At 41.8% G+C, this 20,280-nt stretch overlaps 1 protein-coding gene across 2 annotated transcripts in view; it reads right to left on the bottom strand.

The window, feature by feature from the left end:
- PRKAR2A (protein kinase cAMP-dependent type II regulatory subunit alpha) overlaps positions 1-20,274 on the bottom strand; it is an 80,960-nt gene extending 60,686 nt beyond the window's left edge. For both annotated transcript variants that reach the window (XR_014560618.1, XM_083724913.1), the window contains exon 1: positions 19,480-20,274. Coding sequence is in view for 1 of the 2 variants with exons in the window: in XM_083724913.1 (XP_083581039.1) it covers positions 19,480-19,744 (265 nt within the window). In the remaining variant the exon portion in view is untranslated. The remainder of the gene's footprint in view (positions 1-19,479) is intronic.
- Positions 20,275-20,280: the final 6 nt, after the last annotated feature.

Genomic DNA, 20,280 nt, shown 5'->3' on the forward strand with positions numbered 1-20,280 from the left:
TTGTGCATCTTTCAGAGATCTCTCCTTAACATTCTCCTCAGAATCCACAAGAAGTACATACATTTATTTGTGTAATGCACTGCTTCAAAGTTGCTGAATTTCTGCAGTTTAGAGCTCATCCTTAGATCATTTTTGCCTGACTTTACTGTTTCGTTATCATTGTTTTAAATATAAGTAAAAGGTAAAGGTACCCCTGCCCGTATGGGCCAGTCTTGACAGACTCTGGGGTTGTGCGCCCATCTCACTCAAGAGGCCAGGGGCCAGCGCTGTCCGGAGACACTTCCGGGTCACGTGGCCAGCGTGACATCGCTGCTCTGGCGAGCCAGAGCCGCACACGGAAACGCCGTTTACCTTCCCGCTGGTAAGCGGTCCCTATTTATCTACTTGCACCTGGAGGTGCTTTCGAACTGCTAGGTTGGCAGGCGCTGGGACCGAGCAGCGGGAGCGCACCCCGCCGCAGGGATTCGAACCGCCGACCTTTCGATCGGCAAGTCCTAGGCGCTGAGGCTTTAACCCACAGCGCCACCTGCGTCCCTTTGTTTTAAATATAGTTGGAGTTTATTAAAACGCAGGAAGGAGCTGCCATGAGCCTTTCGTTTGCATGTTCCCTTCCCTTTCCTCCTCCCACATGACCAGAATGATAATTGGCACGGTTTAGTTTCACTTTTCATGAAGCCCCACTAGTTGTTACATAAAACAAACTCTGGTTAGTTTCTATATAAGCAAAAGTCAACCACGGGTTATGAAGCTGGTTTGTTAAATTAACCCCAGTACATTTCGGAGCACAATTCAAAGTGTTGGTGCTGACCTTTAAAGCCCTAAACGGCCTTGGCCCAGTATACCTGAAGGAGCGTCTCCACCCCCATTGTTCGGCCTAGACACTGAGGTCCAGCGCCGAGGGCCTTCTGGCAGTTCCCTCACTGTGAGAAGCAAAGTTACAGGGAACCAGGCAGAGGGCCTTCTCAGTAGTGGCTCCCGCCCTGTAGAATGCCCCCCATCAGATGTCAAAGGAATAAACAATTATCTGACACTTAGAAGACATCTGAAGGCAGCCCTGTATGGGGAAGTTTTTGTTGTTTTTTAAATGACTGCTGTTTTAATGTATTTTAAATCTCCTGTTGGAAGCCGCCCACAGTGGGCTGGGGAAACCCAGCCAGATGGGCAGGGTATAAGTAATAAATTGTTGCTGTTGTTGTCGTCAGAGTTCATTTTAAACCACATCTATGGTTAGACAAGCCACATTTTTGGGCTTGTGTCAAAATCTTTCCTCTGGCCATAAAGGAAGAGACGGGAATGCATGCAAGCTTCTTTTCTGCATTTGCACATAGCACTAAACCATGGTTTAGAGTTACATGCAAACTGTAGTTTCTTGTAGTTTGCTTCAAGCCATTTTTCAAATGTGAAACAGTATGCAGCTTCCAGCATGCTTTGTATGCTTGCCACTCCTGCACACGTTAAGAAAATTGCTTTCACTGAACATTCAAAGATTCTGGAAGTGTCACACTGTCAACTTTCTAATTACCAACTATTACAAATAGCAAAGACATTCTCCTGCACACTTTACATCTTTCATAAGCTATGTTTATTTAGTGAGTGTAGCATCCATTTTACAAGTGCCCAACTCACTTTTACAGCATGTCATGAAACAAAATGTACATACATAAAGGAAAATTATTGTAGACAATTATATGCAAGGTTTACATTTCTTATTTACACAATGGGGCAAAAATGACTGTTTGGACTCCAGTTCAATGCTGAACGTAACATTTTCCTAACCCACCACCAACACTGTGTTAACACTGCTGAGCATGCTATGTTTATGGCAGGGTTGTAACATTTAACTCATTAAATCGATTAAAAAACACTTTTAATCAGCTAAGGCATCCCCAATTAGCTAGGCAGCATACTTTTTTAAAGTGCTAGCACCATCTGAAAAGGCATTCTTCCTTCTCTCAAAACAGAGGGAAATCTCTCCTGATCATGCTTGCTAAGACACACATGTCTAATATATGCTTTGTTTCAATCACACATGATCAACTGAAACTCTCATGATTAATCAATTAAAATTCTTTCAGATTAATTGTGATCCTAAGGTTAAAGGAATACACAGTTTGAATGTTGTGTGCATCAGTATTCAGAAGAAGTCTGCAATGTACCTTTGGAATGATGCCATAGCCATCACCATACAACAGTGTGAGTGTGAATACTAGACACTAGCTGTTGGCATTTGCTCAAGAGGCTTTATAATAAATGTCCAGCTGAAAAATTGATGATCTATTTAAATAATATAATGTGAGGATCCAGAGGACAGGCAGAAAATTAAACTTTTAATATCCTGGAGCAGTTCTGATCCCATCTGCTTCTAACAAGCTGTTTGCCAGTGCTCAGTGGCTACAAGTAGTCAATTTTGTATTGTATTTCCAAAGCAAGCAGGATGATGCAATGACTCAGTACATAGCCTCCATATTTACGTGGACAATTAATACCTATTGTAATTTTTATATGAACACCCTGTGATTCCAATGAAAGACAGTATATTAATATTTCACATAAACAAATAAAAATAAATATTTAAGGAAACAGGTTCAGCTATCAGAAGAGTAGAGCTGCACTATAGCAAAACCCAACTATATTTTTAAAATCTTAATAGAGAGCTACATACTGCAAACACAATGACCATTTATGTATTTATGAAAGTATCCATATACTGCCCTATCATGCAAAGCGACTAATGTTGGTGGGCATGAAAAGGACATCTGCACTGTCAAAACACACAAGGAAAATTAAAGCCAGTTTCAACAGCTTTTGTACCGTGGAGAATATTGCTACGTTAAAAGAAAACTATTTAGGTGACTATAATATGCTTCTTAACTCAATTCTTTCCATTGTTTCACTTACAACAATGGCTAAACAAGTGCCAGGCAGTTTTTCTGCAGCACAGCGCAGGAGTTTGGTGCAAGGTTTGGTTGCGATGTGAATGAGGAACTTGCCACACTCACATAAGTGATAGCCATGAGAGAGGCCCCTCAAAGATTCTAAGCTTTGCTCTGCATAGGTGCAGAACCTATAAATGACACCAAACAGAGGCCATGAAGAACATTAAGCCTACTGGGTGACCTTTGGTGAGTCACTACGTCTTAGCTTAATTCACCTCACAGGATTGCTGCGAAGATACAGCAGGGGATAAATTAGGTACGGCGCCCTGAGAGTGTGGGAGGAAGGGTGAGATAAAAGTGAAATAAGTAAATAAATATCCAAGCAGCAATAAAAAGACTCTTTCCAATTAATCCCTATGCCTCAAGGCAGACCAGCTGTTTTAAATCTCAGCTAAAGCATCCATGTCAGATGACCATCCAACCTCTGCTTAAAAACCTCCAAGGAAAGAGTCCACCACCTCTCATGGGAGTCTGTTCCACTGCCAAACTGCTTTTACTGTCAAAGTTTTTCCGAATGTTTAGTCAGAATCTCCTTTCTTGTAACTTGAGGTTCAAGTCCTACCCTCCAGAGTAAGAGAAAACAAGCTTGCTCCCTCTTGCTTGTCTACTACAAGTTAGAAATCACATGTTGCTGGTGCCATGTGGTGGAAAATGCTCCCAGCAGAGGTTCTAGATTCTGACTTTCTGAAATCTCTTGAAGATCTCTTCTTTATGCTGACAGGCCTTTGCAGCTGTTGAGTGGTCGGTCGGTTTAGCGATTCTCGGTATTGTTTCTTTGGGTGTTTCACGTTTTATTGTGAAACACTACATAGACATTTTATGATACGATATAGAAATATTTTTATAAATAACTGCCAGGAAACATCTAACTATACCCACACATTACCTGCTACCATTCTATGAAAAAGTTGGTGCCAGCCTATTCATCCACTAAGTAAGGCCTACTGGTCGATCGTGGGATGTCCGTGGTCGATCCTGGGACCCTCAGCTAAATACTCCCCCCATCCCCCCCCCCAAAAAAGGTCAACATCTCTGGCTCCCTAAAAAAAGCTCAACAACTATGGTGGTCAATCCAATGGGTAGATCACTGAAGTTATATAGCGGTAGTAGATGACAGTCTCTTGGAAGTTGGACAGCCTGAACTAAGTCATCAATACAAAACACAAGGAAAATTACAATGTGTGAAATAAGCCATCCTGTTTTACATTCAAAGATCCAGGTAGCTTTTGATCACATAAATTGCAATGGGGAACACTGATGATGGCAAATGGCCATGGCTCAATAAAGACAACCTGTTGCAGAGGTCAGTATGGTTAAGCAGCTGCCAAAAGCTTGAGAGCTTGAAAGTGCCCAACATCAGGGGTTCTCATCTGGTATCCCCAGTGCCAATGAGTCTCTGACCATGGATCAGATCCAGGCAGCAGCTCATCTCCCTCCTATTCAGAAGAGTCGCTGCCTGCAAGTAAAACACATCTAGAGTAGACAGGTGTTTGATGGCTACAAATGTTGGTACCAGCAAACAAAGGATTTTTGACCAGCAGTGTGGAGATTTTCCACAAGCCGGTGTTTTGATCAAGAGCAAAAATTTTACTTTAATGAAGAAAACAATGTTATTATTTTCTGCATTTAATTTAAAATTTAGTTAGACTTTAAAAGTCATAAACAGGGGAGACTGGGAGAAACAGACTGCTTGCTAACAAGGGCCTGATCGTTTCCCTAAGCAGCAATCATGTTCAAGTGGAATGTATTGGGGGTGGGGGGAGAGAAAAGAGAACAGTCTCTGCTTGCTATCAAACAGAAGCTGACTACACTTCCTTTTCCAAAATTGAATACGATAGTGCAGGGGTCTGCAACCTTTAAGACAAAAAGAGCCACTTGGACCCGTTTCTGAAGAAAAAAAAACTGGGAGCCACAAAACTCGTCATTATAAAAATAACTTTTTTGTCACTTTTTATTATTTCTTTGTTTGACCCCTCAGAATTACTCCTCCTCATAGAAATAAACGTTAAATTATCAAGTAACCTTTTTGTGTGTGTGTGTTCTTCACTCCCCTTCAAAACAGTGACCAGCATACATGCCCCTTACAATGTACCGGGCGGGCGGGAAGGTGACATTGGGACGGTGCGTGACTAACGCACGCACTGCCCCCATGCGACGTCACAGCCAGTACAGCACCCGCCACAGTGGGGAGTGTCGGGGCGCACAATGCGCCTCCTCCCCTCGCTAGTATCTGCCCCAGAGCCGTGGCAAAGGTGTAAAAGAGCCACATGCGGCTCCGGAGCCGTGGGTTGCAGACCCCTGCGATAGTGTAATTGATATGTGATCAGATAACCAATCAGAAAATTCTGGTGAATGTTGCTTTGTTAGCTGACATGATTCATTCACCTCGGTGCAGTAGAAAAATGACCGAGGAAAAAGCAGTCACAGATGTCTCTCCAGCAGGCTGCAAATTCATGCCATGGTTTGGCCTAGTGTGGTATGAAAATAGTACAAATTCCAAAATAAGGGGTAAAAGGAAAGGAAAAGGTTTCCATTTGCAAATAACTCACATATGAGGGAAAGTGTGTTTGGGACTTGTGACTATGGGAGAACTTGGTAGAAATACTCTGAGTCTGAAACAGAGAAAAGCAGGGGGGGGAAATTTTGTCTGAACACGACATTACTGACCTGCAATAAATTGATAAGTATTAGAAATACTAATATTAGGTAGTTGAAATTCATAATTTACAGGGAACTCCACTACAACAAGATGTAATAGCAACTTCTTTAGATGGCCTTACCAAGAGGATTAGACAAATTTATTAAGAAATGATCAATCAATGGATAATAACCACAAAAGGGTGTGTATATATAAACTCTTTCTTCAGAAAACTATAGCCCAACGACCAGGTGCTGAGGACGAATCACATGGGATCAATTATATACAGCACAAATGCATATTAGACAGTTTATAAATAATACATTATGATGGTCATTGCTAGAGACAGAATGCTGGCCTAGATGGATCTTTAGTCTGACCCTGAACACATTTCCTCAGGATCTCTTGGGAAGAAAACAAAAGAAACCACCTCATGTATAACTAGCATACCATGTGGCCTGATGAAGTGGCATAGACAGAAAAAGACAACAAACTCAAAACACTAGGGAACAGTTTAAACAAGTTTTAAAATCTCTTTAGCTTGTCTACACCACACAATAGTACAAGATAAATCTCAAGCAACAACTGCTGTCATACGAAGCACTTATTCACGGCACAAATGCTAGAACAGCTTTCTAGTGAGATGTATGTGGTCACCACCAATCTCATTCCCAGCAACCTCTGGGATGCACAAAGGGCTTGGGGGTTGGATGGGGTTTTCTTCCTTTTGTGTGGGATATGGAGAAAGTAAGAAACAGTGGCAGTTTCTACTGGACAGGACTTCTGGTTCTTACTTGTTCAAAATCTGTTCTGGAGAAGAGAATTTGTGGGCTGCTGGGTTTCCTGCTTTCCAGTTTCATAGCAATGGTGGAGATGCATTCTCATGCCTGATTCTGAATGCTCCATTTTATTTTTGAAAAATAAAATTTCTTGCCATTTTGACTTTATAGAGAATGAAACACAAATAAGCAGTGTACTACCCAAGTGCATAGTATGTAGGAAACCTACTCCTACCTTCTAATATTCTGAACAAAAAGGAAATGTGGACTTGGTAGTATTTTAAAAATTACATACTCCATTACAAGTACAGTGGTACCTCAGGTTACATACGCTTCAGGTTACAGACTCCGCTAACCCAGAAATAGTACCTCAGTTTAAGAACTTTGCTTCAGGATGAGAACAGAAATCGCACAGCAGTGGAGCGGCAGCAGCAGGAGGCCCCATTAGCCAAAGTGGTGCTTCAGGTTAAGAACAGTTTCAGGTTAAGAACAGACCTCCGGAACAAATTAAGTACGTAACCTGAGGTATCACTGTATTTAGGTTTTCAATGCAATGGGTTTATGATTTTAACTCTTCAGTGTCCCCCCTCCAAATCCTACCTCCGCTATCACCACACAAAAGGCCTGCCAAGCTGTCTGCCCACACAAATTTAACTGGCAGGATAGTTTTAATAACTGGCCTAAACTACTTACTGAGAAGGAATTGCCCTACTCACATGACAAACCCTGACTGACAAATTGTAGGGAAGGTTGTGTAGGGGCGCTTAGAGCTCTTGGAGACGGAAGTTAAAGGGAAGGGCAAAATCCTGAAGTGGTTTCTCTGCCCCATAACAGAAGATCCTGTCATTCCCCTGCAAAGTGATTTGAAAAGAATAAAAAACCAAAGATGATTTCTTCTTGTGTTTCTCTAAACAAGGTTGGAGGGTGGGCAGCTGCAACCTCATTACATGCAGCACCAGGCTGTCTGTACACAACTACATGCAAGGTTCTCTGCACTTTCAGCTGTGGAACACATGACTGGTGATGCATTGGGGGGGTGGGTCAGGGAGTAAGCTGGGGGTGGAGGCATCCAGGTTCAAAACATTTAAAGAAGCATTGGGCTAAATGCAAAGTTGGTATAACACAAACTTACAAGTATAATTCATAGGGCTAAAAACATCAGTGAACAAATGCAGGCAGGGAAAACCAAAGCCCGTCAATTCTGGCATTAAGACAGAAGAATAAGCAAGGCCAAGGAGGATTTTGAGGAATAGCTATTTTAAAACCTTTAGAAACTGGACGATTGCCAGCTGCTTCAGTAATAGGGAGCAGCATGCATAATAAGTATCACATATATTGTTGGTGCAGCAAGCACACATTCAAAGCCACTTTGCTATAAAAGAACCCAGAATATTGGTGTAACAATATTTGTCTTTTATATTTCAAAATCAAAAGTTAAGAAAATCTTCACCTAGTACTCCAAAATAAAAGGTGACAGTAAATGTGGTACAGATCAGGGGGATCTAAACTGATTACTTATATTCAATCATACCTGTAGTTGGAAAGCAAGATGGTTTTAATCGAAGTTTCAACATTTTGCTCGTGAGTCACCAAGTTCTCCCAGCAACAACCCAGCTTTAACAGAACATTTTGTCCCAGATTTCCTATAAGTTCTATGAAACTTTGGGTGCTTTGAAACAAGCAGTAAAAAACCAAACAGAACTTGATTCTGAAGGGAAGAAAAGAAACACTGATCTCCCAACTTTCCATCACAAAAACATAGTACACTTACTTTTCTAAACACTGCGCTTTAGGAGTCAAAATACTAGATCACACATATATGTGTATGGATTTAAGATGTTATTCCTCTCCCCCCTCCTTTTCAGCTCTGGTTAACAGTGTCTTTATTCTTGTGTAGACAGAATTTTATAAAACTGGTTGGTATCCAAGAACTGACTAGTCATGTATATTTAACCAGCAAGCCAAAAAAAATCCCTCTTCAGCTAACAACAGTTATTATTTCTTGGTAATTAAGCAGCTTTGTATTCTAGGAAGACAGCACCTATCTTGCATAAACTACAGAGCTCTTCTAATGAGATGAGAGATTAGGACAGAATACTGCCATGCAAAAACAGCTGGGTATCTCGTGTACTTCAGGAAGCTTGTATATTCCAAAAGAAATAAAACAAAACAAAAATCCCACAATTTTGAATACTTCCCCAGATCAGTATTATAGAAAATATTTAAGAACCAGGAGAAAGGTATCTAAATAGTCAAAGAAAAAGACAAGTGGTGCCCTTATCACAGGCCGTTTGGCATAATGCAAAGATATATTGCCTTCAAAAGGAACATTACAAAGAGCCTTGTGATGCCCTAAAGACCAACAAATTTATTTTGACATAAGCTTTCTTGGGTCAGAAACAACTTTGTCACACTTCTGGCAAAGTACACTTTAATCCTTCACAATCTGTATACCCTCACTGCATCAGGCTATCAGAAATATGTTGTAGTTAGCAAACACACATAATTGTGTAGAAAAAATACATACAAATGCCAATGTATGTAAATAACATTCTAGGCATATCTGTGAAACATTCACAAAAGCAGAAGCTGTAGATGTTAGAGTAAATGTTGATGAAAACGACCTGTTGTCTTCAAACTAAAAATACAGATATAAATAATTATTATTCAGAAGGAAAGAAAACTATCTTTCATGTATGATCTGAGACCGTATTTATCCAATTATTTCTTTAAGTCTCCTTTTTGTTTATAGTCACACAAAAAACCTAACTTGGACATTCATATTTTCATTATACAATTTATTTTTAAAATAAATACCTATAACAGTTTCATATGCCGCAGGGAACACTGATAAAACTGAGAGAGTAGTTCCATGCAAACATAGAAGCAAGTGCCCATTTTGTGCATGACTCTGTTAGTTTAGAACCACAGGAGAAAGTCTCAGCAAGCCTTTGCATTGTGCACTTCTCCCACCTGGCTTTTTAAAAACATTATTTGAACTTTAAACCAGCCTTTCCCAACCTTATGCTGTTGGACAAAAATATCATTACCACCAGCCAGTATGATAGTCAAACAACATCTGGGAATACAAGGTTAGGGTATCCTCCCCAAAATTTTTGATCGGCTTAACAATCCCTGCTCTCTGCAGCTGTTTGGCCTGCAGGTAATTGAAAGGAAAGGGGAGCACACAGGATAAAGTAGTAGTACTTAATCTTAAAGGTTTTTCACAGGGCACTGAATTAATGGGAAGTGCCAATAAAAGAATGAGAGCAAGTCATAAGAAAAGAAAGTATGAATCAAACTGAAGCTTTAGGCCAGGCATGTCCAACCTCCGTTTCATGGGCCTAATCTGGCCCACCGGTCGGTTTAATCCGGCTCCTGTGGATCTTGGGGTAAAATCCAAAAAAAAGATAAACAACTTCAATCCTAAAAAAAGGTCAACTTCATCAAATCTGGCCCTCTTTGAAAAAAGTTTGGGCACCTCTGCCAAAATGGGAAGAAGAACTTGCATTCACTGTTAAGATGCAAATACCAGTGTCTTATCTGCAATGCATCACTCACAACAAAGGAAACTATTTGAAACACTGTTAGGAAAGAATCACAAAGAATATTTAATCAGAATATCAGAATTAAGGAAAAATAAATTAAACTACATTAAAGCAGTCAAACACACTACTTTCAGCAGTCACTAAAGAAGATGACTCAAAGACTAAAGCCTGTGTTGCTATTACATGGAACATCACTCATGCTAAACAAATTCTGATTGAAAAATTGTCAACAAAATACTGCAGAATTGTTGTGATTTTAGATTCAAACACAGCAAATTCCAATACGGCACCACGCTACAGAGACGAATCTTCCAAATCAGTGCTAATCTTGCTGACATGATGCATAATTATCTGAAGAATTCTCTAGCAACCAGGAAACAAGCCACAGTAGTGAAGCAAATAATGCTCATGAAAAGCACTGACAATAACAATGTACTACAGGATAAACTTCAGAGTATTGCAGCACGTGGAAGACCTGTAACAGTAGAAAGAAAAGTTCCTATTGCTATAGTTGGCATCCATATGAAGAGAGACAATGGAAGAGTGCACCATCAAGGGTAAAGTCAAACAGTTGGGAGTTACAGTGCCTGCTGTGGCTCTAGAGACCAATATAGGCTTGGGAGAGCATATCTTTGCTTGAGACTCTGTTCTGCCCTGTGGTGCCCAAAATCTTCCTGATGCAGTGCACATGGAAGGTGTTGTGGCATCGCTCCTGGTGGGTGTAAGTTGCCCATGACTCACTTACATAAAGCAGTGTGCTCAACATGCAAGTCTGACAAACCCTCGTCTTGGTATTGGTTGCTAGCATCACATTCTCCCAGACCCTTTTGGAGAGGTGAGCCATTGCCACAGCTGGCTTACCAGTACATTTGCCTAGCTCAGCATCAATTGAAAGGTTGCTGGTTATGGTAGAGCCCACGCAGGCAAAATTGTCTACCACCTCCAGCGTGTGGTCACCAAAGCTGATACATGGAGTGCTGGCAAAGTCATGACCCAAGATGTCTTAATGTACTCCTGAAAAGTGGTCCAGTTTCCAGATTTTGCCCATGTTGGTTGCATCATCCACCATGAAGATCTCATTTGTGGATATATAATGTAGGAAAACAGTGCTGGAAAATGTCAGTTTTATCCATATGACTGGGAGCACTCATCCCCAGTTCACTTAAGAGGTGGCTCCAGAAGACAAACCTAGTTATGTTTCTTTCTACTGTGTTGGGACATACAGATCAGTCAGCAATGCCTTAAATAAATTTGTTGAACTGCTGAAGCGTAGCAGTACCTTTATTTTTTTAAAGGAAAAGTCATTATCAGCTAGAGGGTAAAGAATAAACACAGGATCTGACGTTAACTCAGTACTTGCAGAATCTCCATTTGGCATTCCATGGTAAAGACAGAATTATTTCTGTCCTTGCACTGACACACTTCATGCTTAAAGCTTTGGCTCAGAGCCATAGCATCAAAAGGCTTCAAACACTTTCCTTTTTCCCCTGAAGTGGAAGTGAAAAATCACAAAATTTAGGAAAGTGAGATCCTGATTTGCCTTTCCTGTAAATCTATTTATGAATGATATAATCAGTGGTGGTTGTCAGATTCACAAAACCATGGCTATAGAAACATGAATGGAACTGCTGAAACATCAGGAGGACCAGGCTCTATGATGCATAAATCAGTGTCAACAATCATGTTCTGGGAGCAAGTGCCAAGAGTTAAGTATCATCTAATTAAGAATGCTAAACCGTGGTTTACCATTATGTGCAAATGCAGCCATGGCTGGCCTTGGGCATCTCTCAGTCTCCATGATCCTCACCTATAAAATACAAAATTTTAATTGACTACCTTTGAGCCTTTGTTGAGCTCTGCCAGTCATGTTGCGTAGTGTGATTTGATGCTAGAATCCCCTTATTTGGATTAATTCTAGATTAATGTTTTCAAATAACCTATCATCACAAAAGGAACTAGTGATTTTGTATAATTTAATTTTGGGGAAGGTTCATCATATGTGGTAGAAGTAAAAAATAATCATATTTTGAGTGTACCACCAGCATTGAGAGCTATTGTTCTAAGCAGTCAGTCTGGATTCAAATATCAATTACACATTATTTTATAATTATTCTCCCTTAGGTTTTGACAGATTCCTCAGGCTTCACCTTTTATAAATATGCAATACATTTAAATGATTATTTAATTTATGTTACACTTTGCCATTGTCAGTGAATTATCTTGAAATGTTGCTATGTTTTATTATGTGCAGTTTTCTGATGTGATGAACCACTTTCAGCATTGTTTACCATGTTAATGGGACATTCAAATAAAAATGATGATCTGATATATGAGGAAATCATTTCCCGCCACCCACAAGCTTTTAAAAAGACACTATCACAACTGTCAACAACATTTAATAGAAGACTATAAATTTTGACAAATTCTTTAAATTAATCTGAAAAAGGAAATACTTAGGAGGGATGATTATGTTGGGTAACTTAGAGGTGTGGGCAGGTTTTTCAGTTCTGAGTTGAATAGACACTATGCACTGTATGAATTGAATTATGGTTCTCCTTGAACCATAGGTAGATCACACAAGCCTGAAGTCTGCCCATGCCTGATGTATGATGAAATACTTGCCAGGGACATAGGGACAATGTTTTCTACTTTTGAAGACACATGCAGGGACTCATGTCTTCTCTTCTATAGGTCATTCTCATAAATTATGTGTGGGAAAGGTGGGACAGTTTTCTACTTGCACTGTTGAAAGGGGGGGAAATTCTGCATGCGCTCAGAGAAAATTTGGAGATAATTATTGGCTATGAAGCCTGGTCACAACTTGGCAACTTAAAAGCATGACTTGAACAGCAGAAGATGACTGAACAATATTTCAGCACTACACATGCTTAAATAAGTCTATAAAAGTACATGCCTGTGCTAGTTTGCTCAGAAGTGAGCCACACTGGGCTCAACAGAGCTTACTCCCAGGTGAATGCATAAAAAATGGTATCCTTCATACTGTTTGCCTTTTCTCCCTATATCGAGTTTGGGCCCATGGATAGATTTTGAAGTTTAGATTTGTGTGATATCAAACCAAAGCTACATCATTTGACACTGCCAATTACCAGAGGCTGCGCTCAACAACTTTGGCTGGGTGCTCCCCTCTAAAAAAAGGTCAACAAATTTTTCTAGAAAAAAAATGAATACACCACTCAATTGTAAGGTCAACAAATTCCAGCACCTCTTTTTCTAGAAAAAAAATGAATACACCACTCAATTGTAAATACAATTGTATACAAGGCAAAAAAAGCCTTTAAAGAGAAAAAGTGTGTATAGCAAGTTATCACCAAATTAATATTTAGGGGGAAGGGAAATAATGCATACTGAGTAACTGGCAAACCCTAGAGCGTGATGCCCACACAGATAAACTTTGACATGTAAATGGGACATTCTATGGCATCATAATGGCATCAGGTGATTGACATCTGTCAAAGTTCAAAGGAAGTTGCTGTAACAGCTGACATTGATGGATATAGTAATCACCTTTGGTGCTAAAAGTGTATCTTTAATCAGTTAATTAGCAATGAGAACACATTTTCAGAGAAGCTCCCTGTAACCGCTGGGTTATAAAAAAAAAGATAGGTGCCAAATGGCTTCTGGGACCTGGGTTGTGGGCACCAAAACAGAATGTCTAGTCGCCACGGGGGGGGGGGGTGTCAGCAACACTTTTTATTTATTATTTTGAAACGCATGAACTCATACGCAATTCATGTAAGTAACACATTGTTAATATCACATTTTTAAGCAGAAACTGTTAATACATGTTGTTATGGGATTAAGGGGGCTACTCGTGCGTAAGCGTTTAAGCCCTCCAGGCTCTGCAAATCAGTTTCTAAACTCTCCCAGTCCGTGGAGCCATGGGTGCATGGCTACCTCAATCGCTGGCAGAATCCGTCAGTGGGCGCTTCCGGAATTTACGCCAACTTAAGAGTTCCTTAACGGAAACTCTCTGTCTGGATTCTCTGCGTGACAGTTTCCTGCGCGGAGTAGGCGTCCCCAGCGGAGGTCCTGAGCCCTCCCCGCTGTTCTCACTGGAAGCATCTTGGAGCCATCCCTCCGCCTGAGTTTCTGCAGGAACTCTCCCTCTCCCCCTGCTGGTTCCTTCCTCAGCATCTGAGGGTCTCTTAGCCTCCTTGAGCCCTTCCACCACCTGACTCTCCGATGGCAGTTCCCTGACACGTTTAATTGGGTGCAATAAAAAATTGTACCATACTTCAAGTTTTCAAAACACCCTACTCTTTATTGTTAAACTCCTTAAAATATTGTCTATCCTTAACATACACTTTGAGGCTTCGAAGCATATACATTTAAGTAATCCTGGAATATCAGCCAGGCACAAAAATAGCACCCAGAGTTTTTGAGGTGCTCACAAATGGAGAATCTTTAGATGCAAAATGTGCCTGGCACCCTGCTAATTTTGAACCCTGATTGGGGATACAGAACCTTGGGCCCATAGTCTTGGCCCTGCCATGATTCCCCATTTGGCCTGCAAGGACTTTTTGGGAAAGGCACTTCCCTCAATACAACTAACGCCATACAGGTAAGGACAGGGCTTGTCAAAAGCCTATTTTCTGTAGTTCCCAAAGCACTTGACAACCAGCTGGTTGTCATGAGCCTTTGAAGCACTGCACAAAGCAGGAACTCAAGAGTGCATGAGAGTTCTCAGTGAAGGAAGGGAGAGCAAGGCTGCTTGGGTTCAGGTGCACCAGAAAACTCCCTGAAAACTTATTTCACACTGCATATTTAGTTATAAGACTAACCTATTCCACATTTCCATATATGTAGTGACTTTAAGGTGGGTAATGAAGTCATATGGCCACAAAAAAGATTTAAAAGATTAAGAAATACCTATATGGGGGACTAGGAGGTCAAAATTGATTATTTCGTCTGTCCGGATATGGTGGCATCTTTGCTACCTATTCTCTCGTACTTTAGGATTTTGTTGTGTATTGTAGTTGCTCACTCTGTAATTTAAACTATTTCTGATTTTATAGACTTTCCACGGCCTAGGCTAGTACAATAAACTTATGAACTAAAAAAAGTGGTAAAATAAGATGTTTCACCCACAAAATAAAATTGTAGTGACAATTCATTTTGGGCTGAGCCAGACTTATCTTCAATTGGAAGATAAAATATGTTGTGTTAACATGACTATATCTCCTTTCAGCTAAAAGGCCCCCACTAATTAAACCACTGATGAAAAAACAGTAATCACTATATTATACATGGAAGAACAACACAGAAACTAGCCTTAGAAAAGGTGGTGTGGAGAATCAATCAAACCCCATCATTGGATAATACAGTATTCATGAGAAAATGAAAAACCCAAGGAGCCAAATACATCTCCCACAACCTAGGTACCACCACCAAAATAAGCCCCACCCTGTCCCACTAACTCACCAAGACAGTAGTGAAACAAAGAACACCCCTCATCTCAATAGAACAGGCTACAGTAAGTCTCTCGGAGAAAACCAAAGTACAAACTATTAAGAGTTCTAAAAGGTAACAAACTGGGTTCTGAAACAAACCAGGAGACTGACTGAATAATACTCAGTAATATATTCTGAGTAACCAGCCTCAGGTAAAACCTTGATGGCAATATTGTAAACCATTTGTGATTTCCAAAGTGTCTTCAAAGTTGGTCCCACATAGTCTCAAATATATTAGCTCACAGTTTGATCACAACTGCTCTGAAGATGGAGAAAATTGATTGCAGTTACAATATTAACTGCTATACAAACCAAAGACCACCACAGTGACCTCAATACAAAGAGAAAACAGATTAGCAGAAAATTATTTATAATAAATCTATACTTACTACATAAACAAATCTAACTGCTTATTTTATTGCAGTTGTATTTCACCCTTCCCTGAAGGAGCTCTGACCACTACACATATGGATTATCCATTTTATCCACACAGCTCTTGAGATTGTGACTGACAAGGTCACCAAATAAGCTTCGTGGCTCAGCCAGGATTTGAAATGGAATCTTTCTGGTCCAAAACTGTAGCCATTAAACTCTCAGACTTAAGCAGACAGTTGGCTCAAATAGGAACCTGGGAGACAAAACACATTATCTTGGAACCTTAATTATTTTGCCATTATGTAGGGGGGGGTGTTTTAGCCAAAAACCGTACATGCCCTTGCACCACATTGTACGTCATTTCCAAAGGTCCACCAATCCCCTGGAACAGATTTACAAGGGACAGCAAAGGGAAGGGGGTAGCTAGAAATTCCTTTCCCATTAATGTTAAATCTGGTCCATTCATAGAAGGAAAGTTGGGAACTAAGTTACTGAGTATTAACTCAAAATTCACAATTTAGTGTTAAGGAGTATTAGATATAAGGACAGAAGAGCTTGGGCTGACTAGAAACATTTAACTATGATGAAAGACAGGTAAATTATATATAAAATTTAAATAATCTTACGCAATGTTCAAAATTAGCTGGGCGCCAGTCACATTTTGCAACTGGCAACCAGCCTTTTATGACTGGATGGTGATATCCAGGTGCCAACTTTTTGTGCTTAGCATCTCCACCTGCTTGGTTGCAGTCAGTTGGTCGGGCACTGTGTGCTGCCCTGCAAAACACCTGATTTGCCCAGCAATGGACCAGCAAAAGATGCATCTTAAAAAAAATAAAAAATGCTGCCAGGTGAATCACCTGGTCTGGTACCATGGCAAGGGGGGGAGGCAACTGGACATGGCTCCTCTCTTTCCTATCCCAGTTTCTAACACAATGCTAGAGGTGAAAGTGCAACCTGACAAAGCAAATGGATCACTTGAGAACCCCTTCTTACCTCCACAGCTTGCACTGCATCTTCTGGGGGAAAGGGAATGAAATTTATTTGAAGAGATATTTAGCTCAGGAAGTTAAAGGAATTAATTTAAGAGATACTTAAACTTACTTGCATTTTTTCAACAGCATATGTCACGCTAAGAAATAAATTCTACATCATTTCAAGTCTTCATGAAAACTGGTTATGCTTTACTACTGGTTTCTGTAACACCTAATCAATTGATCTAAAACTCAACAGAAAACAATTTTCCCACAGCCCCAGCATTCCATTCAACCCTATTTTCTCTTACAGCTTCCCTCGTTCATCCCCATAATGCAATACAACCCTTCTTTGTTCACAACACTCCCTTGCTTCTTAATCCAGAAACTGAATCTATATTTAAACTCACCATTTCATGATCCCTACCCTAAAATTCAGAATGCCAATTCCCTGCAAGATTTCCCTTTCCTGCCTTTTATCATACAGTATTCTGAAATTAAGAACAGAGCAACTCACATACAAAGAAGGTGAAGTATCTGTCATGGGAATAAGGCACTCCAAGGCTGCACTCATAGCAGCATTCATAATTATTGCGGGAAATGAAGTGTGTGTATGTGGTAGGTAAAGTATATGAGAAATGATCAAATTGGGTATTCACTTACATAGGAAAGCCACCTTCAACTATGCAACTGATAGAATTAATGGTTGAGGGATTAACTGCTTAGATCAAGGTAGAATATTCAAGTACAGTGGACGCTCAGGTTGCGATTTGGCGCTTCTGCAAATGCTTTATTTTTTATTAGGAGACACTTGGTATTTAAGAGTAATCACACACAGTCTTAACAAATTTAGCCCTGGAAAGCCATAGTAATTTGTTAGCTTTTAAGGTGGCACAAGCTCTTTGCTGTATTTGCTGCAACAAATGAACCCAAATATCCTCTCGGAATTTTCTATTAAAAAAATAAATAAATACTGATTTTAAAATCTGTAATCACTGACTGCTTTTGATCCCGCTAGATATCATTGTAAAGGGATGAGGGAGCTCTCATGACAGCATGACAGTCCTGACCCAGACTCGTACATAATCTTAACAAACACAAGCCTTATACAGCCCAAACTCTCACTCCCAGCAAAAGTGTATCACAATTCAGGAAGTTACAGTACCTTCTATGAATGTTTTTTTTTTTAAAAAAGGAGACTAGGGAGGGAAGAAACCTTCCTTACTTTTCCCTCCTCTCAAGAATGGCAAATTCTTGTCCAGTCTAAATGTTATTGTGGGAATCTCCAAAACGTTACCTACATCTACACAAAGAGAAAGCCTGTTACCTCACTCCAAAAGTTGAGGTCATCTCCAGGGGGTTCTGCCTTCTCATACATCACGAAAGACCCTACTACTTGCACAAACAGCTCTGCTCCAAGAATGATGGATTCACTTCATGCTCTTCTCGTCCTTCCAGAAACATAGCTGAAAGGCTAGGATCACACTACCACACACACAAAAATGGGTGCTGTAAATCCTCTCCACTCCACCTCACATCCCAGAATGGAGAGGAGACTCCTTCAAGCCACTCCCTCCACCCTCCTGAGATTTCCTTGAAAGCTTTCTTCCTTTCCAGCCGTAAATCCCTCCCTCCCCCTGCTCACAAGAAGGCTCTCATTCATTTAAGACTGACTCAAGCAAGGCAAATTACTTCCACCCATGCAAAATGCTTTTATAAAAATATTTAGATACCACAAACTTAAATAGAAGGCATGGCATAGTATCATCATCAGGACTCCACAAGCTTTGCTTTCACATGCTTTATCACTTTGCCAGGGGGCTAAGATTCAACTGCAGACATTCTAAAGCAACTGGCACGTCTTCTGAACAATTAACTTCAGTTCCAGTTGTGTGCAAGTACCCTGGTACTAGGGCAGACAATGCAATGGCTGGGGACAAGATTAAGCTGCTATTGCAACCGCACTGTCAACAAACCCATAATAATTAATAACCCACTTTGGCAGGCGGAAAAGAATAAAGACAGAAAGGCTCTGTATCTTATACACTGCACCTTCTTTCACTACACACGCAAGGTCACACCTACTCCGTGTAGGAGAGAGCCACGCACACCCTTGTGCACTCGCTGTTATCTGCAGATCCTTTCTGGCATGTTTATCTGTCGGGCACGTTTTTATGTCTCGCCTTTCTCCCGTCGTGGAACTCAAGAAACCTGCGGTGAGGATCACCCACCCACCCCCTTGGCGCAGAAACAAGCCGTGTAAAGCAGCGAGGGAGAGAGAGGATTAAGCCCATCTTTCGCTGATCAGACTAACAAGGGCTGTAATGCGAGCTGAAAAGCGCAACCAGTCCCGCGTTAAGCGACCCTTTTGCTGAAGCCGCAGGCGCATGGAAGGGCAACTATTATTATTATTTATTATTAATTATTATTATTATTATTATTATTATTATTATTATTATTATTTATTTATTTGTACCCCGCCCATCTGGCTGGGTTTCCCCAGCCACTCTGGGCAGCTTCCACAAAGACCCAAAATACACTAAGGTATCACACATTAAAAACTTCCCTGAACAGGGCTGCCCCTATTGTTTCTTACAGTTCCTGGGGTCTGGGGGCAGTAATAATAATAATAATCTTTAGAGCCTTTAAAACACAACCCCCCAACCCACCCCCACTTGCAGGCCAGGCAGAGGACGGGGTGGAGGGCCACCCCACCACCACCAGCACGCCCCCTGACCCCGACCCGCCCCTCACTCACGCTCGAAGTCGGAGTCGGAGTCTTCGTCCCTGCGCTCTTCCTCGCCGTTGGACTCTGTCTGCATGGGCTCCGCGCCGAAGTTGACCCCTTTGCCCCTGGCCCCCACGCCAGCCTGAAGCTCCCTCTGCTGCTGGTCGCGGGTTTCCCTCAGGCGGCCGAAATATTCGGCGGCGAAGGCCAGCAGGTCCGGCGGCCGGTGCCGCAGCACCTCCACCGTGTAGCCCTGCAGCAGCTCCGTCAGACCCGGCGGGATCTCGATGCTCATTTTGCCGCCGAGGCGCGCGGGAGACTCAACGGAAGGGCCCGGGAGACAGAGAGAGACAAGACGGAGAGAGAGAGCGGGAGTCCCTGCTCAGAGCCGCCGCCGCCGCCGCCGCTACAACTACTACTGTGGCGGTGGTCGTGATCGTAGCCGCCGCCGCCGCCGCCCACCTCTATCTATCTCTCCACCTCAGCTTTCTACGCGGGCCTGGAGCCGGAGGTGGGGAGTGGCCGCCGCCGCCGCCGCTTTCTCCGCCTCCACGTCCTGCCTCCTCCTCCTCCTCCTTGAGCCCTCCGTCAGCCCTGAGGAACTACGCCGCGCTCGCGCCGCCGCCGCCGCTCTCTGACACGCGAGAAAGAGAAAGGAACGGAGCGGCGGGGTAGTCGGGGGAAGGAGGGGCCGGAACGGAAGCGCGAGACGAGCTGCGCATGCCCAGCAGGAAGCGGCGGAGAGTGCCACACAGAGAGAGAGAGAGAGAGAGAGAGAGAAGCAAGGGAGGGCGGGAACACGCTTCATGCGTCACAATAACGGACAAGAGG

The sequence above is a fragment of the Podarcis gaigeae genome (assembly GCF_964106915.1).
Source record: "Podarcis gaigeae genome assembly, chromosome: 2".
Lineage (NCBI taxonomy): Eukaryota > Metazoa > Chordata > Lepidosauria > Squamata > Lacertidae > Podarcis > Podarcis gaigeae.